This window comes from Coenobita brevimanus, chromosome 100 (genome assembly GCF_032717465.1).
Source record: "Coenobita brevimanus isolate Jiangsu-jjx chromosome 100, ASM3271746v2, whole genome shotgun sequence".
In the NCBI taxonomy this organism is placed as follows: Eukaryota; Metazoa; Arthropoda; class Malacostraca; order Decapoda; family Coenobitidae; genus Coenobita; species Coenobita brevimanus.
In genome coordinates this window covers 53,879,679-53,904,693 of record NC_137053.1, presented here as the reverse complement: position 1 = coordinate 53,904,693, position 25,015 = coordinate 53,879,679, and the positions used below count along the sequence as shown (strand labels likewise).

At 41.1% G+C, this 25,015-nt stretch overlaps 1 protein-coding gene across 1 annotated transcript in view; it reads left to right on the top strand.

Annotated features, from left to right (window-relative positions):
- LOC145414591 (sodium channel protein 1 brain-like) overlaps positions 1-25,015 on the top strand; it is a 1,229,691-nt gene that overhangs the window by 737,167 nt on the left and 467,509 nt on the right. The window contains exons 24-25 of the mRNA XM_080284113.1: positions 22,126-22,287; positions 24,360-24,464. Coding sequence (XP_080140239.1) covers positions 22,126-22,287; positions 24,360-24,464 — 267 coding nt within the window. The remainder of the gene's footprint in view (positions 1-22,125; positions 22,288-24,359; positions 24,465-25,015) is intronic.

Genomic DNA, 25,015 nt, shown 5'->3' with positions numbered 1-25,015 from the left:
CAAACCTGAGCAAATAGGTAAAGATACCAAGACAAAAATATATTTTTCTTTTATTATGTCTTTAACAAACAAACAAAAAAGGCAATATTCCGACGCCGATCATGGGTAATCATATAAATCAGGTTAACTGGTTACAAGGCTTTATTTAATGCTTTAATTGCTTACAAGTACATACCAGAACAGTAAATATTTAACTTACAAATACAGTACTGTAGAAAAGCAGTACAGTAAGAGTTTAACGAACAAACAAAAAAGGCAATATACCGACGCCGATCATGGGTAATCATATAATTCGGGTTAACTGGTTACAAGGCTTTATTTAATGATTTAACTTTATTTAAGTGCTTACAAGTACAGTACATACGAGAACAGTAAATATTTAACTTACAAACTCTGTACAGTATTGTGGAAAAAATGAACAAATAAAAAAAACATTATTCTGACGCCTTTCAGGTAAACTGGTTATAAGACTTTATTTCTTGCTTTAACGTTATTTAATAGTACTTTAAGTTGCACATAAACTTACCAGAACAGTACAGTACTGTAAATATTTAACTTACAAATACTGTGCTACTGTACTCGGGAATGTCTCACTCACTGAATAATTTCCCGCCTAGATCTTCACGTAATCAAAACAAACCGCGCGCTGCGGTGACGTTCGAGGATTTGATCTTTCAAAGGCCTCTCCTGCGTTAATTTGTAGTTTTCATAATGGTTTTTTAATCTTATGTTGTCTTATATGTATCCTAGCCCTTACCGTGTATAATTGCGAGCGCGTTCCGTGAGATCGTGTTCCTTGCGAGTTACCTGTAGTAGGATACTCATTGACAGAGTTAGGGAAATAACAGAGGAATTAGTTGGAGAAGAACAGGGAGGCTTTAGGAAGAGAATGGGTTTTGTAGATCAGGTATTCATTCTGAGATCTTTAGTGGAAAAGTTTTTAGAGAAGGGAAAGAAGTTGTATGCGGCCTTCATGGATTCGGAGAAAGCACATGACAGGGTGGATAGACAAGGATTGTGGAAAGTATTAAGAATATATGGAGTACATGGGAAGTTGTTGAATGCTGTGAAGAGTATGTTATGATGGTGCTAAGGCTGCAGTGTTTGTGGATGGTGAACTGAGTGAATTTTTCTCTTTGAAGGCTGGGTTGAAACAGGGATTTGTCATGTCTCCATGGTTGTTCAGTCTGTACATGAATGGGGTAATAAAAGAGATACAAGGTAGGGCAGTGGATGTTAGAGTGCAGGGCTCTTGTTTGGCGAGCCACAGCTCGCAAATATGAGAATTTTTTCCCTTCGGCCAAAAATTTTACATTCAAGTCGCCTTTTGGCAAGGAGAAAATACATCCACTTCAAAACCCAGTAAACTAAAAAATAAGTAAATCTCACTTAAATGAACAAAAAAGCACTTTGTGATCGATTTTTGTCTTTCCTTGTCGCCATTGTGAATGATTAAAAATAGGCAATGTGTATCCATCCTTCCATCAGTCATCCAATCCTACGTTGCTCCATGAGGAGCATAGGAGCTCAGGGCTAGGCAGTTGGTCCTTGCATTGAAGATGAGAGTGACCAGCCTCACTCATCCCTGAGTGGCAGTACATGAACAATCAGCCCCAACCATCCCTTGGAGTTTAACCCGCGCCGTCCCGGCGACGTGAATTAACGCGGCAACATTGCAAGGTCCCTAATTTGCACAATTTTCAATTTTCGCGAGTGATTTCGCAAGTGATTTTTGGCACATATACACGGGACACCTTCCTCTATTCCTCTACAAGATGCCAAGCAGGAACAGTGCCTTACACCGCATAACCCTTCCCCCCCCCCCTGCACGCCATTGTCTCGGTAATTCACCTGTTACCAGTGACCTGGCCAATAAAGACATTCAGGGCCAGAGTGATTCCCCAATTGATGTCAATGTGGAGGACAAAGTTTACATAGCATTAGAGGAAGAAACAGTCAGAAATGATGATCAGGTAATGTGGGAAAAAAAAGGTCATGAATGGTGATGAGTTAGTGAGTGAAACAATGCTTATAATCCCTATATTACTGTTTGAAAACCAATATACTCTTGTACTACATATAAATTCGTACCAAGTAAATAAATAAATACTGTTTATGAGTGGATAAAATAGTTACCCTCCCATAGAACTCGTTTTCTTTGGTGCCAGCCTGTTAGAAAACCCAGTCAGGTAAGGAAGTACTCGTACCTAAATCCGGTATTTTAAACCTCAGGTGAGCGATTTCTCTATGAATTTTCGATGTTTCTCACCAAAAGCGGATGTTTGAGCCAAAAAAAAAAAAAAGGTCCAAAAACGTCGGGATGGGGCGGGTTAAACTGCACCGACTCAATCCGACTGGAGTGCAATAATTACCCATTAAACCACCAGGCGCCAAAATTTGGTTATATGGTTACCACTCAGCGTAGTTAATGGTTTCCTGGTGTGCAGGAAACCATTTGGTTTGTCACTCAGTGTAGAGTCACCCACAGGCAGAAGGAAGAGGAAAGAATGAAGGAAAGAAAGATGGAAGAGGGATTGTAAAGTCATCCGTAGGCAGAAGGACAAGGAAAGACTGAAGGAAAGAAAGATGGAGGAGAGGAAAGGGCAGACACCTGAGAGCAGCACTACATCGAGTAAATAAATAAATAAATATATTTATTGCTCGTAAAATATTTTGGCTCGTAGTCAGTTTGACTAAAAATTTATTTGGCTCGTAAATCTGAAACCTTAGGATCCAAATGGCTCGCAACCATAGACAGTTAACAAGAGCCCTGGAGTGACCGTAGTAAGAGAGGGTAGTGTTTGGAAACTCCCTGTACTGTTGTTTGTAGATGATACTGCGTTGTTAAGTGAAGATGAAGGGGAGCTGCAAGGCTTGGTGGATGAGTTTGGGAGAGTGTGTAAGAAACGGAATCTAAAGGTGAATGTAGGGAAGAGTAAACTGATGGTCTTTGAAAGAGGTGAAGTCATTGAATGTATAGTGAGGTTGGATGATGAGGAAGTGGAAAATGTGAGTACGTTTAAGTACGGTACTTGGGGAGTGTGATGAGTAAGGATGGAAGTTTGGAGGGTGAAGTGCTTGAAAGGGTACAACAAGGAAGAAATGTTGCTGGTTCCTTGAAAGCAGTGATAAGAAACAGAGAAGTGAGCATAGAAGTGAAAAAGTTACTACATGATATTATTGTGATACCAACTTTAACGTATGGAAGTGAAGCTTGGATGTTGTTGGAGGGACACAAGTCAAGAGTGAGAGCAGTGGAAATGAGATATTTAAGAGGAGCCTGTGGAGTCACATGGAGAGACAGGCTGACAAATGAGGATATAAAGGAGCGTTGTGGTGTGGATGTGGATGTGATAGGAAGCATTAGGAGGAACACACTGAGGTGGTTTGGCCATGTGGAAAGGATGGAGGGTGAGAGACTGACAAGGAGAGTGTATGTGAGTGAGACGGAGGGGGAGGCCGAGGATGAGATGGAGGTATGGGGTGGAGAGGTATATGAGAGAGGGGGGTGTGAGTTGGGAGCAGGGCAGTGAAATGTCTTGGGACAGGGCAACGTGGAGGCGATTTGTTTGTGGCCACCCTGTGCGGTATTGAGGCGTCTGACAGTAGATAGATAGATAGGGATTGGTAAGAATTCAGGGAAACAGGAGAGATACAAAAGAAGTGGGATATCTTTTTAGACTTCTATATTACTGGTGTGGAAAAGTATGTGGCAAAAGTTAGTGGGAATGAGAACTGGAGAAATGAATGTTTCAACAAAAGGTGTATGAGAGCAAAAAAAGATAGGGATGCAGCACAGAACAAACTGAGAAAGAGTGGTAATGATAGAACAAAAGAAGAATATAAAAGAACTAGAAATGAACGTGCAAGAATATGTAGAGAGGAAGAAAGAAACTTCGAAAAATGTATAATTGACAAATGTAAGGATGAACCTAAATTGTTCTACAGGTTTGTTAACCCCTTGGGTACGCAGTTCTCCAGCCTCGACTACCCCCATGACTCAAGAACAGGCCTATTTTTTAACTTTTTCGAAGGTTAAAAGTAGTGTGCCCAATGTATAGAGCTTGAATTTACTCCCCTGAAAATTCAAACCCCACCCTCTTAGACCCAACAGTTACAGAGCTATGGCCTGTCAATGTTGATGATAGTTACCCGTCGCAGCCTGGGCGAGAAAGAAAAATACGCTGGGGGGGTAAAGATGCTTGGTGCTATGGGGTAGGGGGCGGGGGTGGGGGTTGGTAAGGCCAAGAGGGGATGTACGAGGATGGAGGGATGGGAGGAGACCACCGCCAGACACAAAGGAAGGGCCCCAGTGGAGTACAGGGATGTGGAGGGAGGGTAGGGGGGAAATACTCTGCCCCCAAATGACTGGGGAGGAAATACCCTCCTCCCACATGACCTGGGGTGGGGACAGGGGGGGAGGATCCACATTGGAGGGGTGGAGGATGCATGATGAGGGTGTGAGAGGAGTGGTGGTGGTGGTAATGGAAGGAGATGGGGTAGTAACAACATATTGGGATAGAGCAGGGGTTCCCAACCTGGGGTAAATTACCCCAAGTGGGGTAATTTGGTCTTTTGTGAAAGGTAATGGGGGAGGTAACAAAAAAAAAAAAAAAAATCTAAAAATCATACCAGTCATGATAGACTTCGGACCTATACTAAAATTCAGAGATGAATGTTTAAAGTCATGTTTATTTGGTATCAGTGTTAATAATAAAAATAAATTACTCCTTGCAATAACCCTCTTGGTTTTAGCCTAACCTTTAATTAAGTCCTACATTCAAACTAAAATCTAGACATCAAAATGTTAAGCAGCTAAAATGCAATTGTGGAAACATAAGCAATGAGGGGTAATGAGTGAAGAGAGGTGTGGAAAATGGGGTAATGGGTAAATAAAGGTTGGGAACCCCTGGGATAGAGGGATGCGGCGAGAGGAAGATGGGGGGTACACCCCCCACTGCTTGGGCATGGGCATTCATCCTCCCTCCCGTGTGTCCAACACTTAGTTATGATTAGTCAGAAGCCATCTATGTCACAGCCAGGGTGGAGCAAGCCGCTGCCAGTTTTTGTGGAAGTTGCATTATCAACGTTCTTCGTCCATTAGCAAAATTGTGAAAAAACGTTGATTGTCGAACGTAGTTCTTTAGGGGTTAATGGCAAATTGAAAAAAAGGAAGGAATCAGTAAGCTGAAAGTGGAAGGAAATGTCTATAAAGATGCGGTTATGCAAGCTGCAATAATGAACAAATGCATCCAATAGGTCTTCAGAAGAGATAGTGATTGTGTGGAGGAGGTGGGAGAGACTAGAACTGTATTGTTGAAGTGCAAGAAATGTACAAATTGCTTGAAACTCAAGATGTGAGGAAGGCCCCTGGGCCAGACGGGATCTCTAATTGGATGCTAAAGGAATGCAGAGAACAACTAGCAGATAAGATTCACAGATTAATTGTGTATTCTTTGGATGTGTTCTTTGGAAGAAGGGTAAGTGCTTCGGGAATGGAAGAGGGCCAGTGTGGTACCAATGTATAAGAGAAGGAACAAGGATGAACCCCCGAATTGACCAGTGTTCCTGACCAGCATAGTTGCTAAATTGTTCGAAAGAATCCTGAAAGACCTTCACCGAAGTGCCATTCATGTGACGTTAGCAGCCATGGAGCGCCATCTTCCTCTATCCTCAGCTGTCCTGATTATCTGTCAGAAACTCTGTTGGATAAAATATCTGGAGAGGAATATTTTGGCAGAAAGTCAATTTGGACTCAGAAGTGGAAGGTCGTGTGTTTCCAACTTGTTGAGCTTCTACCAAAGAGCGATTGACATGCTACAGAAGAGAGATGCTTGGGGGGATTGTATGTATTTAGATCTGGGTAAAGCCTTTGACAAGGTACCCCACAAGTGACTAATGTGGAAATTGGAACACATAGGAGAACTGAAGAGGAACCTCTTGGAGTGGATGAGAGACTTCTTGAGAGACAGACAAATGAGGACAGTAATTAAAGACAAGATGTCTGGATGGAGGGAAGTAACAATTGGAGTCTCACAGGGCTCGGTGTTAGCGCCCAGAATGTTCCTGGTTTACGTAAACGATATAGTAGATTTTTTTTTTTTTTTTTAATGCAAGAAAGAAGGAACCAAAGGCCAAGAACCCACAAACTGTTCCTTACAAGAAAAAAACAAAAACAATGCAAAAGAGAGAGAAATTCAAGATCCGTTCATTTTGAGATGCCTGGACACACTGCATTTGAAAGACAGGAGATCATAGGAAGTAGAAAATGCAGACAGAGGGAGACAGCTCCAGAGTAGACCTGTTGCATAAATGAAGGACTGGGAGTAACAGTTAACTCTTGCACTAGAGAGTTGGACAGAAAAAGGAAGAGAGTTTGTTGCTAGACGGGCATTGTTGAGATCGAAGGATGCAAGCAGACAGTTCAGAGGAGCAATGACCATTGAAGTAGCAATAGAAAAGACATAAAGATGCAACAGTGCAGTGAAGAGACAGAGGATGAAGGGAGCCAGTAAGAGAAGGAGAGTTAATGAGACAAAAAGCCTTTGATCCCACCCTGTTGAGAAGAGATGTATGTGGGGAGCCTCCCCACACATGAGAGTTATACTCTACACAGGGGCAAATGAAGCCTGTGTATAAAGTCAACAACTGTGCAGGGGTAAAGAAGGTACGGAGTCGGTCTAGCAAACCCAAACTCTTGGAAGCAGATTTTACAAGAGATGCAGTATGATCTTTCCAAGATAAGTCCCAGGTGAATGAAACCCCAAGCATGTTCAAGGATGCCACAGGATTGAGCTGGGTATTATTTGACATGAGTGGGTACTCCTGTGGAAGATTTTGTTGAGTTGATACGTGTAAAAACTGAGTTTTTGATATATTAAAAACAACAAGATCACTTTTACCCCAGTCACAGATACAGGCCAAGTCGGACTTTAGGTGTGCCATAGCCTCATCCCTTGTTTGTTGAAGTAACTGCTGAGATGGACATTGTGAGAACTGCATGGAAAGGTGAAGGGTGGAATCATCAGCGTACGAGTGGATAGGGTTAGATGTACAGCATTGAAGGTCGTTGATGAATAAAAGGAAGAGAGTTGGTGATCGGACAGAGCCCTGAGGAACACCACTGTTGATTGATCTAGAAGAGTGATGGCCGTCTACAACAGCGGCTATAGAACAACCAGATAGGAAGCTATAGATGAAGGCACAGATAGAAGGATAGAAACTGTAAGAGGGTAGTTTGGAAATTAAAGATTTATTCCAGACTTGATGGAAAACATTTGAGGTGTCAAGTGCAATGGCAAAGATTTCACCAAAGTCCCGAAAGGAGGATGACCAGCAGTCTAAAATGTAGGTGAGAAGATCGCCAGTGAGGCATCCCTGATGGAACCCCTACTGATGATCGGAAAGGAGGTTGTGATAGGAAAGATGCTTTAAAATTTTTCTGTTAAGAATGGGCTCGAAAACTTTTGAAACGCAGGATGTTAAAGCAATTGAACGATAGGTAGAGGGTTGGAAATGATCACCCTTCTTTGGGACTGGCTGAATGAGAGCAAACTTCCAGCAAGAAGGAAAGGTACAAGTAGAAAGACAAAGGCGAAAGAGTTTATCTAGGCAGGGTGTAAGCACAGAAACACAGTTCTTGAGGACAACAGGAGGGACCCATCAGGTCCATATGCCTTGTTAGTATTGAGGCCAGTGATGGCAGAAAATACATCAGTTGAAGAAATTTTAATATCAGTCATGAGGAAGTCAGAGGAGGGAAGTGAGGGAGGAACAGCACCAGAATCGTTTAAGGTGGAATTGGAGGAGAAAGTCTGAGCAAACAGATCTGCTTTATCAGTAGAAGAAATAGCTACAGAGCCATCAGAATAGAAAAGAGGAGGGAAGGATGATGAGGTAATGTTGTTAGAAAGGTTTTTGGCAAGGTGCCAGAAGGAGCGTGAAGAATATGAGTTGGAGAGCTGAAAGCATTTAGTACAGATGAAATAGTTTTTTGCAGAGCGAAGAACAGACTTAGCACGATTCCAGGAAGAAACATAAAAAAGATGTGATTCAGGGGTGGGTTGGCTCTGGTACCTTTTATAGGCCCTCTCCTTGTTGCAGACAACATTAGAACAGGCATGATTAAACCAAGGATTTCTTGCATTATTCAGAGGATATGAGAAAGGAATGTATGCTTCCATGCCCGAGAGAATAACCTTCGTAAAGCACAAGGTACACTCAGATGGCTCCCGGGCATGTAGGCAATAATCATTCCATGGATAATCAAAGAAGTACTGCCTGAGGGCCTCTCAATCCGCAGCTCCAAAGTGCCACAGACAACGTTTCTTTGGAGGGTCCACAGGCCGCACCGTAGCAATAGGACAGGTTGAAGTAACAAGGTTATGATCGGAGGAGCCCAACGAAGAGAAAAGATTAACAGTGTAAGCAGAAGGATTAGTTGTAAGGAAGAGGTCAAGTATGTTGGAGCTTTCTCCAAGGCGGTCGGGGATACGGGTTGGATGCTGTACAAGCTGCTCTAGGTCATTAAGGATAGAAAAGATGAAGGCTTGTTCACCAGGTGGATCAGTGAAAGAAGAGGAGAGCCAAAGGTGGTGGTGAACATTGAAATCTCCTAGAATGGAGATTTCAGAGAAAGGAGAAATGGATAGAATGTGTTCCATTGTAGAAGTAGGATAGTCGAAGAATTTTTTATAGCCAATAGAATTAGGAGATACGTAAACGGTGCAGATATATTTAGTCAGAGAATGACAGGAGAGCCGAAACCAGAGAGTAGAGAATTCAGAAGAAACTAGTTCAGGAACACAGGAGCAAGATAGGTCGTTGTGTACATATACGCAACATCCACCTTTGGCTTTGAAATGAGTATAGAGAATGTAAGAGGATACAGAGATGGGTTTGCTGTCAGTTGCCTCAGACAGCTGAGTCTCAGTAAGGAAGAGAAGGTGAGGTTTAGAGGAGGAGAGGTGGTGTTCAACAGAGAAAGAGGAAAGGCTGCGAATGTTGCAGAAATGAAGGAGAAGTGAGTCAGACAGTGGGTCCAGGCAGCTCAAAGAGCCATCACCAGGAGAGGGGCAGATGGTGGGGGCATTTATTGTCTCCCCCAAGGCTGTGTTGTAGTGTGCCATTTTTCTTTTATTTAATTTTGGAAAGGAAGTGTAGTGTGTACTGTGCATGTAGTTTAGTGTTGATAGTCAGAGAAACTTGTATTGGAGAGCATGCTAGTCTACACTCTATGTTACTGAAACACTGAAAAAATTCAGCAAAGAAGTACTTCTTAGAAATACAGTAGATTGGGAAAGGAGCTTAGAGAACAAGATTTAAATATTATATATAGAAGATTCTGGGATTTTTATAAAATAGGAGTCCAAAATTTCATCTCTCAGCATAAAGAAACAGAAATGAAAATAAGGAAATGGTATAATACAGAATGTAAAAAAATAAACAGAAAAAAGAGACTTGCTGTGGAATAGATACAGAAGACACAATAATGAGAGGGCATACAACAGCTATAAACAGGCAAGAAAATATTATACAGGGAAAAGGAAGGAAGCTCAAAGGCAGTTTGAGGGAGACATTATAAAGAAAAGTATTGTAGTGATCAACCTTAGCTATTTTACAGCTACATCCAAAGGAAAACCAAAATTAAAGTACAGTCCTTAACGGACGAGGGCATCATCTACACAGAAGAGAAAGATATTTATGAAGCACTAAATAACAGGGAAATAACAGAGGAATTAGCTGGAGAAGAACAGGGAGGTTTTAGGAAGGGAAGAGGTTGTGTAGATCAGATATTCATTCTTAGAGCTTTAGTGGAACAGTTTCTAGAGAAGGGAAAGAAGTTGTATGCGGCCTTAACCCCTAAAACGCGGCCATGGACAGCCCCCCCCCCGGGTGGCGGGGTTGGATCGCGGTCTGAGTACCTGTAGGAAAATATTAGCCAAAAATCAGAGATTAACCCTAGAACATTATACTTGGTATGGCAGATAGTACTTACATTCAGCTTTCTCCAGAGACAGGTGTTGAGCCTTCGTGGACTACCCAAGGACTTGTGTAGACTTGCAAAGTTGGGTAACAAAATCTTCACTTTCACACCTCCAGCAACCCGGTTTCCCCTCTACCACAGCCTCATTCTGTCATAGTAAACTTTATACTACAACATACAGGTAGTTTGGAATCCGTATTTGTACAATAAGCACTGAAAATAAGGCTAAAATCAACGAAGCATACGGCCGACATGCAGCGCGTCGGCAGTCTTCCCGTCACTCAACAAACATTTCCATTTTCACAGCTAAAAACACGTATACTACATTATTTGCAATCATAGTACTTCCCAAAAGACCACAGCGGTGCGGTTTTATTCTGCCTTACGCCCGTCACTTTATTCTCATTCCTGTCGGCCGCTCGCACTGACTCGGAAGAGCTAGAACTCACCATAATGTCACTTTGAAAGCCTGCTGTAAACTGACGCTAAACAGGGGCAAACCGCGCGAAAAAAAGCTAGTGTGACAACTGGGGAAATAAGCGTTTCCTATTAGCATAAACTGCTTGTGAGAGGAGAGTGCAGATTTACAGTTCTGAGCAGTCAGTGCACTGCCATATATCACAGCTAGGCTGGCTGGGCCGTGGTGGAGGGGGGAGGGGAGAAAAAACGCGATACTTGGCAACAACGGAGGTCAGTAGTACAAAGGTCAAGTATGCTAATTGTAGCTAAAAGGTGGCAGTACTGATAGACAATACCAGCTGGAACATCCTTGCCTGTGTTTATTCAAAATTAACTCAAATCGCAAACGCGACGATCCACCGTTATGTCCTTTTTGGCGATCGTCGCAAAAGCAACGCTCTGCGTTTAAAGGGTTAATGGATTTGGAGAAAGCATACGACAGGGTGGATAGACAAAGATTGTGGAAAGTATTAAGAATATGTGGAGCAGATGGGATGTTGTTGTCTTACAGTAACTTTGTAGCTTCTTGTAGTGTGTTTTGTATGTCATTGATACATGTATTAGACACGTGGACGAGCAGTTGTTATATGTGAGTAGTTTTGTAAGTAGATAGTCTTCATTCCCTTTTTCTCATGCAATGACAGGAGAGGTAAAGATTAATATGGGACTATTTTTATTTGTCTTGGAAATATTAACAGTCTCTCACACACGAGTGAAGTATAGAGTCCCGCGAGCTACCTCCCTCTCTCGCTCTCTTTCTTTCTCTTCCACCCTCTCGCCCATGTTGCTAGCCTCCTTCTCCCTACTACCTGTCGATTCTAAGGCTAACCTCCTTCTGAGCTCTGCTTCCTAAATTCATATTTTAGCAGGGGTCGTGTCACATGGAATATTCTGATGTGAAGCTTCTAGAAGCCTGTGTGTGAGTATGTGTGTGTGGTTACGAGGCACTGTTTGCGTACCTATCAAGCATTCCTTGAGTTAGAGTGTGTAAGCATGTTTACCATTGCTCGATTCTCGCTGACACACTACCTATCTCATCCCCTGACTTGCTGCTTCTATCTGTCTATCTATCTGTCTGTCTATCTATCTATCTATCTATCCATCATGCTATCTATTATGATTTGTAATTATAATATGGAGTCCTGACAGTTGAAGCCGTGAAGAGTACGTATGAGGATGCTAAGGCTGCAGTGCGTGTGGATGGTGAACTGAGTGAATTTTTTTATTTGAAGGTTGGATTGAAACAAAGATGTGTTATGTCTCCATGGTTGTTCAGTCTGTATATGGATGGGGTTATAAAAGAGGTACAAGGTAGGGCAGTGGATGTTGGAGTAGCCCTAATGAGAGAGGGCAGAGTTTGGAAACTCCTTGTACAGTACTGTTGTTTGGAGATGATGTGCTGCTAAGTGAAGACGAAGGGGAGTTGCAAGGCTTAATGAATGATTTTGTGAGAGTATGTAAGAAACAGAATGTAAAGGTGAATGTAGGGAAAAGTAACGTTATGGTCTTCGAGAGAAGTGAAGTCAGTGAATGTACAGTGAGGTTGGATGAGGAGGAAATGGAAAATGTGAGTGCATTTAAGTACTTGGGTAGTGTGATGAGTAAGGATGGAAGTTTAGAGGGGTGAAGTGCTTGAAAGGGTACAACAAGGAAGAAAGGTTGCTGGTTCCTTGAAATCAGTGATAAGAAACAGGGAAGTGAGCATGGAAGTGAAAAAGCTACTACATGACGGTATTGTGATATCAACTCTAACGTTTGGAAGTGAGGCTTGGACCTTGTTGGAGGGACAGAAGTCATGAGTGAGAGCAATGTAAATGAGTTATTTGAGAGGAGCCTGTGGGGTCACATGGAGAGACAGACTGACAAATGAGGAAGTGAAGGAGTCTGGTGGTATGGATGTGGATTTGATAGGAAGCGTTAGGGGAAATACACAGGCGGTTTGGCCATGTGGAGAGGATGGAGCGTGAGAGACTGACGAGGAAAGCATATGTGAGTGGGGTAGAGGGGGGGAGAGGGAGGGGGAGGCTAAGCATGAGATGGATGGAGGGATGGAGTAGAGACGTATATGAGAGTAGGGGGTGTGAGCTTGGAGCAGGGCAATGAAATGGCAGGGGACAGGGCGACATGGAGGCGATTTGTTTGTGGCCACCCCTTACTTGATTAAGGTGTCTTGTAATAGGTAGATAGATAGATGGACTAAATAAAAATTTCCAATCAGTTTTTACAGAAGAAAATACTGTTATTTTGAAAGTGATGATATGGAACATGCGTGCCCACACATATTATCAGATATACAAATATCAGAAAAAGAAGTACAGGAATAGTTAAGTAAATTACACAAAGGAAAAACATATGGTCCGGATGAAACTTCAGCTTGGGTGCTATGAATGTGCAGAAGAGTTAAGCAGACCAGTATATTTAATATTCAAGGAATTCTTAAGTCAAGGTAAAGTACCAGATATATGGAAGAAAGCAAACATAATTCCTCTAATCAAGAAGGGGAACAGACAGAATCCACTCAACCACCGATCAGTATCACTGACCAGTGTTGTAAGTAAGATACTAGAAAAGCTGATAAGAGAAGTTTGGGTAAACCATCTAGAAGAACATAGTATGATACAGAAAGGCAGTTCAATTTTAGAAAGGGAAAATCATGTTTTTCTAATCTATTAATCTACTATTATAGAGTTAGAGAAACATTACATAAAAGAGAAGGATTGGTGAACAGTATCTATTTAGATTTCAAGAAAACATTTGGCAGAGTACTGCACCAAAGACTTTTATGGAAACTGTACCATCAAGGAGGAGTCCAAGGCAACCTGTACTGCTGAATGCAGGATTTTCTCAGCAAAAGGGAAATGAGAACAGTACTAAGGGGAAATTACTCATCATGGAGGGAAATGACTAGTGGAGTTCCACATTTGGGTACAAAGCTTAAAGAATCAAAGCTACGTATAAAGACTAGAAAAATTGAGTCTACCAACACTACAGGAGAGAAGGAAAAGAGAAGACATGATTATGCTATATAAATGCATCTCTTGGAAAGAGAAAATAGACATAAATGAGTATGTAACCTATGGGGAAGCATCAGCAAGAGGACATTGCAAGAAACTACATAAAAAGAGAGGTGATAAAGACATAAGGAAATTCAGTTTCCCAAATAGAGCAGTTGATTAGCGGAATGCACAACCAAATGAAATACTGTAGTGTTGGCCAAAACAGTTCATAAATTAAGGATATGTATGATAAAAGTGATGTAATACATGGGACAGTACGACCTTGAATCATTCCTGTAAAGATAAAATTAGGTCAGAACAATTAGGTAAGAACACACACACACACACACACACACACACACACACACACACACACACACACACACACACACACACGATTATAATATATGTGATGATGGTCTAATGATACACTGAACCATTATGTGTCTTAGCACCTTACATCACTATTTATCGGTGACTCCTAAAATTGAGTTGTTGGATAACATTTGACACTCCAGAATGGAATGCATTCAAATGCCACCTTGGTGCATGCTGAACTGTATGTATATTTCTGTATATTGCTAACAATGTTCATGCTCGTCAGTGGAGAAGTGCGGGTTCGGTCTTATATTTCACTAACATCTGTGGTCTTCTTACCAGTCTGAATTTTGTTACGTTTTTTTCCTCCAGTCTGTATGCCCTCTAGCCCTATTCCTCACAGAAACCCAAATCTTTCCTTTTACTGACATATCTCCATTTAGTTTTCCTGGTTACCATCTCCTCACAAACTTCTGTAACAATGTTGGCATGTGTTGTTATATCAGATCTGAATTTGCTGTTGACACTGTTTTGAACTTTACTTCAGCTAACATTTATTATTCATTAAAGAAACTAAATTGCCTAAATATTATCAGATATATCTGTATAGTTGATCACTTCCCAAATGCTTCCTCAGAACCCAGCATTTTGACTTCACATCCACACAGTTGACCAACCTTAACCTCACCTTTATTGCTGAAATGACCAATTTGGGTGAGTTTAACATCCATAATGTAAGATGGTTATTGCATTCTGCCAGGAGTGACAAGATTGGTCTGGAATGTGGACTGTTTGCGGAATCGTTTAATCTCACGGAGTTGGTAAAACAGCTAACTGGAATACGAGATAATCCTGACCATAGTGCCTGGCTCTTGAACATATACCTGACAAGTAACCCAGTTTAAGACAGTATAGTAGTACTGTCACCACTTGGATCCTCTAACCACAATCTCTTCAAGGCCTCAATAGCCAGTTGTCCCAAACCTCCCCATTCTGAACCTGTCAGGGTGACCAAATGGCACTTTGATAGGGCAGACTGGGATGGATTTATAAATTATCTCGCTGACATTCCATGGCAGTCGTTACTGACATCAATTCTACCCAGTCCCACATTAATGGTTTAAACAAGCTGCAATGGAATTGCTCATTTCTAGTCAAGAGTTGACTAAAAGATCGGACTCCCAAAATGGTTTGACAGCAGTTATCCAGAGCAACAATCCAAAAGTCCTTAACATATAACTTTGACTTAAAATAATAAACATCTGGATCCCTCAGTCAATTTAACCTGTACCACGCTGGCAACATACAGTAGATCTACGTTCCCCTTCAAAAATGCTGGTGATGTAGATCTACATCCTGCAGCATTGAGAAGTCATTGCAAGAGCCGAAGTAAAATGGAAGGTAATAACACATCTTGCTAACTTCAGACATTTCTCCGCTATGTTTGAGACACTGATTTAGGAGCGCGGGAGGCGACTGACTCTTAAGAGGCTCACAGAAGCTCTTCTTTCTCAGTAACCTTGAAGATATCAGAAGTTGAGTGGCACCAACCTGACTCGATTCAGCCAACTTTCTGGCTTTGGTGATTACTTGTATTAGTGCCAGGGATCTTAAATAAGCCCATTTAGCCAGGAAAAAAATCCAAAATAGGTTCACAAGCTCACAGATGCTCTGTTGTCTCGGTAACCTCAAAGATTTCAGAGTTAGAGTGGCACCAACCTGACTTGATTTAACCAATTTTCTGGCTTTAGTGATTACCTTTGTTAGTGCCAGGGATCTTATATTGATGTATTAAGCCCATGTAGCCAGAAAAAAAAAATCCAAAATTAGTTCACAAGCTCACAGCCGCTCTGCTCTCTCAGTAAGCTCGAAGTTTTCAAAGGTGGAATGACACCAACCCGACTCAATTCAACCAACTTTCTGGCTTCAGTAATTACTTTTATTAATGCCAAGGATCTTATATTGATGTATAAAGCCCATTTAGCCAGGAAAAGAAAAAATCCAAAATTGGCCGGCTAGAGGGATATCAGTTTCTCCCCCCCCCCCATGTGGTACAGGTTAAAATTGCTAGAAACCATCCAAAAGCAGTAAAAAATCTTGTTAAATCAAACTTTCTTCACAACCAAACATCCAAACTAATGACAATAGAATACAGTATTCTGGTCAACTCTCAGATCTTTCAGTAATAACTTTAACAATTCATCACTCATTCCCCCACTAAAACCTTCGGATGGAAACACAATAAATTACCCACCTTGAGCGGGATTAAGGCGTCTGGCAATAGATAGACTAAGAAGGCAAATACCCCTGTGGTTACCACATACTTCTCTCTCCCCTTTTCCTTTGTATAAAGGAACAATTATACCTGATTTCCAGTCCTCTGGAACCCTTCCCTCTTCCCAAGCCAATCTACACAACTTCCATATCCACTCCACAACAATCTCGCCCCCATACCTCAGCATTTCACCAGTACTCCATCAATTCCTGGGGCCTTTCCCAGCTTGATCTTCTTCATTGCTTCCACTACTTCTGCCCTACTGATCTCTTCCTCCCTCCTCTCATCTCTTCTTCTTCCAGCCATTTCCCAACCACTTATACTCGCACTGCTCTCACTCTCTACATTCAACAAATCCTCAAAGTGCTCCTTCCATCTCCTCAATTTCTCTCTCTTCTCCACCAACAATCTGTTATTCCTATCTTTCACTCCCCTACTATTTCCCCTTTCACACGGCCTTATTTTCTTTACCTCCTTCCAAAACAATTTCTCACTCTCCCTCCATTTCACACTCAGATTCCTCCCAAATTCTTCATTCACTTTCTTCTTACTCTCCTTCACCAATCTCTTCACCTCCCTTCTCCTGCTGACATATACCTCTCTCTTCCTCTCTCATCTTCTCCTCTACCTCTGCTCGCTAGCCATTCACTATATGCCTTCTTCTTTTGTTCCACAGCTCGTTTCACCTCATCATTCCACCATGCTGTCCCTTGCACACCCCTGCATCTCCTCCTCACTCCACAAACCACTCACACGCTGCGCCTATCTCTTCCGTGAATATCTTACATACTTCTTCCACCCCTTCCATCTGCTCTAACTCATACCTTCCCAATCTTTCTTCCACTATGCCCTTATACTCAGCACAGAAATCTCCATAAATCAAGACATATCTAAGATCGCTGAATGAGGACAAAATAACATTGTGTCATTTAATACTAGAAAAACCAGATATGTACAATTTACTAATAGACAGATATTGTCTGATTCCCATATTACCTTTATTGCTGCTAATATTCCTGTCTTAGTGGACCTTTCATATTAGATCACATGCTAAAACCGCATCAAAGGAACTTAGATTATTGTACGGAGTCCATAACTTCTTCACTGACAAGCAGTTAGCTTACAAGAGTCATATGCACTTTCAGCTGGAATGTTGCTTTCCCTTGTGGAATGGATATGGAGAGGTTGCACTAAAACAACTGGACAGAATGCAGAGCAAAGTTGTAAGAACTATTAATAACCCTGCAGTTACAAATGAACCACTTCCCCTACAAATAAGAGGGAATGTAGCCTCCCTTGCATTGTTTTAGAGATCTATCTATCTATCTATCTATTGCCAGACGCCTCAATCCCGTTTGGGGTGGCCACAAACAAATCGCCTCCAAGTCGCCCTGTCCCCCGCCATTTCACTGCCCTGCTCCCAACTCACACACCCCTCTCTCATATACCTCTCCACCCCATCCCTCCATCTCATCCTCGGCCTCCCCCTCCCTCTTCCCCCCTCCACCTCACTCACATACACTCTCTTCGTCAGTCTTTCACCTTCCATCCTCTCCACATGGCCAAACCACCTCAGTGTGTTCCTCATAACGCTTCCTATCACATCCACATCCACACCACAACGCTCCTTTATATCCTCATTCGTCAGCCTGTCTCTCCACGTGACTCCACAGGCTCCTCTTAAATAACTCATTTCCACTGCTCTCACTCTTGACTTGTGTCCTTCCAACAATGTCCAAGCTTCACTTCCGTACGTTAGAGTTGGTATCACAATACTGTCATGTAGTAACTTTTTCACTTCCATGCTCACTTCCCTGTTTCTTATCACTGCTTTCAAAGAACCAGCAACCTTTCTTCCCTGCTGTACCCTTTCAAGCACTTCACCCTCCAAACCTCCATCCTTACTCATCACACTACCCAAATACTTAAACGTACTTACATTTTCCAATTCCTCACCATCTACCCTCGCTGTACATTCACTAACTTCACCTCTCTCAAAGACCATCACTTTACTCTTCCCTACATTCACCTTTAGGTTCCGTTTCTTACACACTCTCTCAAACTCATCCACCAAGCCTTGCAGCTCCCCTTCGTCTTCACTCAACAATACAGTATCATCTGCAAACAGCAGTACAGGGAGTTTCCAAACACTATCCTCTCTCACCAGGGCCACTCCAACATCCACTACCTTACCTTGTACCTCTTTTATTACCCCATCCATGTACAGATTGAACAACCATGGAGACATGACACATCCCTGTTTCAAACCAACTTTCAAAGAGAAAAATTCACTTAGTTCACCATCCACACGCACTGCAGCCTTCGCACCATCGTACATACTCTTCACAGCATTCAACAACTTCCCATCTACTCCATATATTCTTAACACTTTCCACAATCCTTGTCTATCCACCCTGTCATATGCTTTCTCGAAATCCATGAAAGCCGCATACAACTTCTTTCCCTTCTCTAGAAACTTTTCCACTAAAGATCTAAGAATGAATATCTGATCTACACAACCTCTTCCCTTCCTAAAGCCTCCCTGTTCTTCTCCAACTAATTTCTCTGTTCTTTCACTAACTCTGTCTATAAGTATCCTACCATACACTTTTCCTATTATACTAAGAAGACAAATGCCCCTATGATTACCACACACTTCTTTTTCCCCTTTTCCTTTGTACAAGGGAATAATTATACCTGACTTCCAATCCTCCGGGACTCTACCTTCCTCCCAGGCCAATCTGCACATCTTCCACATCCATTCTACTACTATCTCTCCCCCATGCTTCAGCATTTCACCACACACTCCATCAATTCCTGGGGCTTTCCCCGATTTAACTTTCTTCATTGCTTCCACAACTTCTATCCTACTGATTTCTTCTTGTCTCCTCACCTCCCTCCTTCTCCCAGCCATTCCCCAGCCACTTATACTCGCATTACTTCCATCCTCTACGTTCAACAATTCCTTAAAGTGTTCTCTCCATCTGCTCACTTTTCTCCCTTCTCCACTAGTAATCTACCATTTTTATCTTTCACTCCCCTGCTAACTTCACTTCCACCCTGTCTTACTCTTTTCACTTCTCTCCAGAACATTTTCTTACAGTCCCTCCACTTTACACTCAAATTCCTTCCAAATTCCTCATCCACTCTCTTCTTATTCTCTCTTACTAATCTTTTCACCTCTCTCTTCCTTTCCACATATAACTCTCTCTTCCTTTCCACATATAACTCTCTCTTCCGCCTCTCAACTTCTTCCACGCCCCTATTTCTCATCCATTCATTGTATGCTTTCTTCTTTTGTGCCACAGCCTGTTTCACCTCTTCAGTCCATCACGCTGTTCCTTGCACCCCCCTCCGTCTTCTCTTCCTTCCACACACCACATCACATGCTGCACATATTTATTCTGTAAATATCTTACACACACCTTCCACGTCTCCCATCTGCTCCAATTCATATTTGCCCAATCGTTCCTCCACTTCTCTCTTATACTCTGCCTTTTTCTCATCCTCTTGTAACCTTTCCACTCTCCTTGCAACTACTCCTTCCTCTCGTCTTTCCCTTCTTCTGTTCCTCGATCTCACTTGCATCCTAATTCTGGCCACCACCAAGTAGTGGTCAGAAAGTCCACTCCCCCAATCTCTATACACTCTTGCATCCTTTACACATCTTCGCATCCTTTCATCCACACACACATAATCAATCATTGCCTTCCTTTCATTCAGTTCACCACCCACCCTTCTCATCACTCGCCATGTATACCTGTGGATCATTTTATGCCTGAAGAGGGTATTGGCTATCACCAACCCCCTCGCAGCGCAAATGTCCAGTACTTTTATGGCAAATGCTCAGACATTGCATCCTTTGTGCCACCTCTCAACTCCCATCCTCATGCCATATGGGCATCTGGTAGCACTCATGACTGGACTTTCACACTGCCTTACTGCAGAACTTCAATCTTTCATAATTCTTTTATTCCCCAAGCTACATCACTTTGGAACTCACTTACCCAGAATGGTTTCCCTTCTAACTTCAGCCTACAGCTGTTGAAGTCCAACTGTTACAGATTTTTTATGAATGGAGGACACCTGTAATCTGCTGTATGGATTTTTTTTTTTTTTGCCTTCCTCTGTTCATCTTAAAAAAAAAAAGAAAAGAAAAGAAAGAAAAAAAAAAAGTGGTTCCTAACTGGAGAGGCGATTTAGGGAAGGACATAGTACTGAGTTTGAAATTTTTAATTTTTGTAAATAGATACAATTTAAACAATGATATTAAGAAAGTTCATATTGCATTTATATGGATGCTGATGCCATTAATCACAGTAAGCTTTATCACCTATCAGTCACTGACTAGTGAAGGAAGCAACATATGGCCAAGAAAAACATTACCAATAAAGCACTGGGTATAGATGTGGAAAGCATTTTGAGATGCACAGTGAGAAGTGCATGTGAAATTTTTTGTTACGGTGGTAGTGTTTACGAGTGGAAGAATATATCACTAAGAAACCTTGACAGGGCGAAAACTTGTTAAAATACACATAAGAACATCGAGTCTCACTGCATCCCCTTAAATTTCCACCCTTGGGTGTGGCTGAACTTATGTTTTGATGTCTAGCAAGCCAAATGCATGATATGGTAAGGATTTTCAGTACAGTACGGTCAAACCTCGATTGTGGTTATTGGTAATTTGTCCGCCAAACTACCGCAATAACAAAAATCCACAATAACTTAATAAAACAATAAATGGGAATAAACATAATTGGTTCAGGGCCCACAAGTTTACACTCACTTGTTTGCCTAATACCCAAATACAGTAAGAACCCATAAACAGACTGGAGGGACAGGATTAGTGATGTTTACACTGATTTTGCTACTCTTGATGACCATTTTCTTTCATATTTCTTATGAATAACTTTATGATCCAACATTCTTAATAATGTATTTTGTCGGTGAATGCAAAATTTTCATAATTAAGCATTCTTAATCATCAGTTTCTGTTCTTGTAAATACAACACTTCTTATAATATTTCTCATTCTTTTAATTAAGTTTGCCCTTAAATATTATACTGCCATTTCAGTTATTCTGAATTACTACCACAGTCAGACCAAAAGCTTATCTGTCACTGATATCTACTGAGGCATTTTATAAGTGAGTGTGGAGTGAATAAAACATCATTATGTTTTGGAGATGTTTTTTTGTGGAAGGCATGTGCTTCAAGGCATGCCATTATCATAGTAATTGATGTGTACCCAACCACCTACCACACTGGTTACCCCTATCTTTATGTATATTTTCATTCTCCTGTCTCATCGGAGTGGTGTATTAACAGCTATTTGGGGAGGGCTTAAAATATTTTTATTATACAAAAAACGGAAGCAATAAAACACATTAATATCTTCTTGTGGTGTTAAATGCACCAATAAATGTTGTTTACAGCTATTGGAGTGGCAATATGTATATTTTTTCCTATTTCTGCACTTTCACTGCAAGGAGGAGTGCATTATTTCTGAAACTCCATTGTATTTTCTTCAGTTTTTCTCATAGCTTCACCCCGATCAACACAATTTTGCCTGCAGTGTTGAAGGTAATACATTCTTTTTCATAAGACTGTGATCAAGGAAAATACAATAATGAAACCAGCGATCAAGGAGGTTTGTACATCTATGTGAGAATTATATATTTTACATCTCTCTGGTACTGTATTGTCATTTGTATTATTTATGCCTCTAATCCCCTTGAATCTGATGAGGTATTTTTTTAAATTTTACACTTTCTTCCTTGAGACAATTTTATTTTTAGCACTGAGGAAATGATTGTGTAAATGAAAGCTTTATCTGTTCCTTCTAGTTTGGAAAATATCTCCAAAGGTGAACTTGGTAGTCTGAAGATAGCAAGAACAGAATGAAAAAAAAAAAAGAAAACCATTGGCCTGGCAGGGTTGGATATCAACAGATTCAGGTAACATATAAGAGAAGGTTGGCATTGTAATATCCACAAGAAAAATGTTTAAGGAAGAAGTTCTAAGAAAACCTCCTTAGTATTCCTCATATCACTCCATGTAGCTTGCTGAATGTATTACTTTTTCCCACAACAGATAGTGGTGAATGCGCTCATGTATGCCATCCCGTCCATTTTCAACGTATTACTGGTGTGTCTCGTCTTCTGGCTCATCTTTTCCATCATGGGCGTACAGATGTTCGGGGGAAAATTTTACAAGTGTGTCAATCGCACTTCTGGGGAACTCTTACCAATATCAGTGAGTATAAAATTGTGTTTATTTTTTTTCTTAAGTGTAATAATGGTGTACTGACTACAGAAATATATGAAAAGCTTGCTGCCTATTGTTATATTTTTTTTTTTTTTTTTTTTTTTTGTTATCATGAGTATCTTATCATCTCAGCCTGATCATATTCTCCAGCTGTTGGTAATGTGAAGATATTATGGGTGGATATGGTAAATGAGTTTGTGAGTTGGCGAAGTTGAGGAAGCTAAGGGATGGACAAGGGGTCAGAATTGATGGATGAAGTAAGTTTAGAGATGCACATGGCATAGGTTAGCGCCTTTTCTTCTTTAATACATCTGTGTGGAAAAATACATACCTTACACAAAAACAGCATACAGATGGTTTTACTTCTGATGTGGAGCCAGGTTTTAAAAGCTTAAGTAATGTGTAAATGGTACTGTATCTTGTTCCACTGGGCATAGTGTGTGATAGTTCTATTTTTGTGTTCTGTGTTTATTTCTGGTTTCCAGCTAAGTCAGTCATTTAGGTGGGAGTTAGGGTTGAGGTGATGTTGATGATGAGGTGAGTAATTCCAGTTCAGACTTCAAAGAGGCAGTAAATGTTTGGATGACAGATATTTTCTGTTTACAAAGTTTCATTTGTTAATAATTTGTTGTCTTTTGATTCTGTAGAATTGAGTAGTATATTAAGATTAATAAATTCATTAAATACCCCTACAGGGAAAGCATAGAAGTGAGAGTTGAATGTGGATGAGTTATGGAGACAGTGATATTATTTTTTGTTATTTTCAGTTCCCAAGTGGAGAAATAAAGAATGAATAAATTGATGTCCATAACAGTGAATACTTAAGTAAATGAGAAAGGAAATACATTGGACCTGTACTGTGCATTGTTGGATCACTTTGCTTGAAGATACACTACAGTAATTGTGTATTACAGACACCTCCTTGCTGCTCAGGACAATCCAGATACTGTATAGAGAGAGTAAATTTGGGAGTGAAGGCAGCACCAGTGGTCTAAGTAAATACTTGGAGGAAGTGCTGTCTTGGTTGATCGAGGAGTGAGCTGATAATTGCAATGTTGTTCATCATTTTAAATGTCCCTCACATCCCTTTCTATCCCTTAGGAGAGGATGATGGGCTGCAGGAGAGGGACAGCTTTAGCTTACAGTCCACGGGGTTCACATTTAGATAAACTTGAGGCTACAGTTACCACTACTAACTTGCTCAGTTCAAGAAATGTCACCTTTTCTCAGATAAAATTGTTTAGTGTTTGCCAGAGTAATACACAAAAAAGTGGTTACATTCTTGGCCTTAAGGTTTTATGGAAATTATCTCTTAACCCCTTCAACATTAGAGGTCTCTCGTGATGTAAAATAGTACTAGCCTGTCCCATTATCCCCTTTAAGGTGAAGGAACCCAGGATCAAAGTACAGAACACTGAAATATGAGAGGGTGACCTACACCACTAGTAAATTATGTGGTCAAAATACCACAATCACCTTGGAAGATTGGAACCTGTACACACAAGGCAAGGCTGTTATTCTGGCTTTTGCACTCCACTGCTATACTGTGCCATCAGGCATCTCATATTATTTCACCTTTTCATCCATCATCATTCTTTCTCCAAAGTGAATAATATAACCTAACAGATTTCCTTTACTGAAGCAGTGCTAAAATTGTGAGGATACTCATTTTTCTCTCTTCCTCTTTTTTATATTTTTCCTCTTCCCATGAGGATAGAGAAAAGATTACTACTGATAAATTCCCATCTGGTTGTTAGAAGCTGCTGTGAAGAAGTGGAAGTACAAATTAAGGAGCTCCCTTTCTTGTATTGGCAGATATAGTTCAGCTATACCACCTAGAATTATAGCCCACAGGACCTGGAAAGAGGGTGGAATAGGGATTAGAACATGACTCATCTTATTTCCTTTTAAATCTCACCTTCCCCCTTGAAAAATGGGTGGGCATGCATAAAATATCCCTACCTCATTTTTTCTGTACATGAGACATTGGGTTTTGATGATGATGATGATGATGATGATTCCAATGAATGGCATTTTATAAATATGATTTTATTTTGCAGGTTGTTGAAAATAAAGACGAGTGTGTAGAGCAGAACCATACGTGGATAAACAGCAAGATAAATTTTGACCATGTGGGTTATGCATACCTGGCCCTTTTCCAAGTGGTAAGAGGTTAATGTTTTTGTTTCTACTGTATCTCCTGAAATCTCACTAGTGTTACTCTTCATATATGGTAGGTGAGGGCATTCACCATCCACTCTCTCAATGTAGTGCTGCTCTCAGGTGTCTGCCCTTTCCTTTCCTCCATCCTTCTTTCCATCCATTCTTTTCTGTCTTTTTTTTCTTCATTCTTTCTTTGTACTTTTGCCTACGGTTGGCTTTAGACTCCGTCTTCTGTCTTTCTTTCCTTCATTCTTTCATCTTCCTTCTGCCTGTGGGTGACTACACCAAGTGACAAGCCAACTGGTTTCCTGTACACCAGGAAACCATTTACTATGGTGGGTGGTAACCATATAACCAGATTTTGGCACCTGGTGGTTTAGTGGGTAATTACGGCGCTCCAGTCGGATTGAGCCAGTGTAGGTTTATATTCAAGGGGTGGTTGGGGTTTATTGCTCACATAATGCCACTCAGGGATGAGTGAGACTGGTCACTCTCATCTTAAATGTCAGGACCAACTTGCCTAGCCCCAGGCTCCTACGCTTCTCATGGGGAA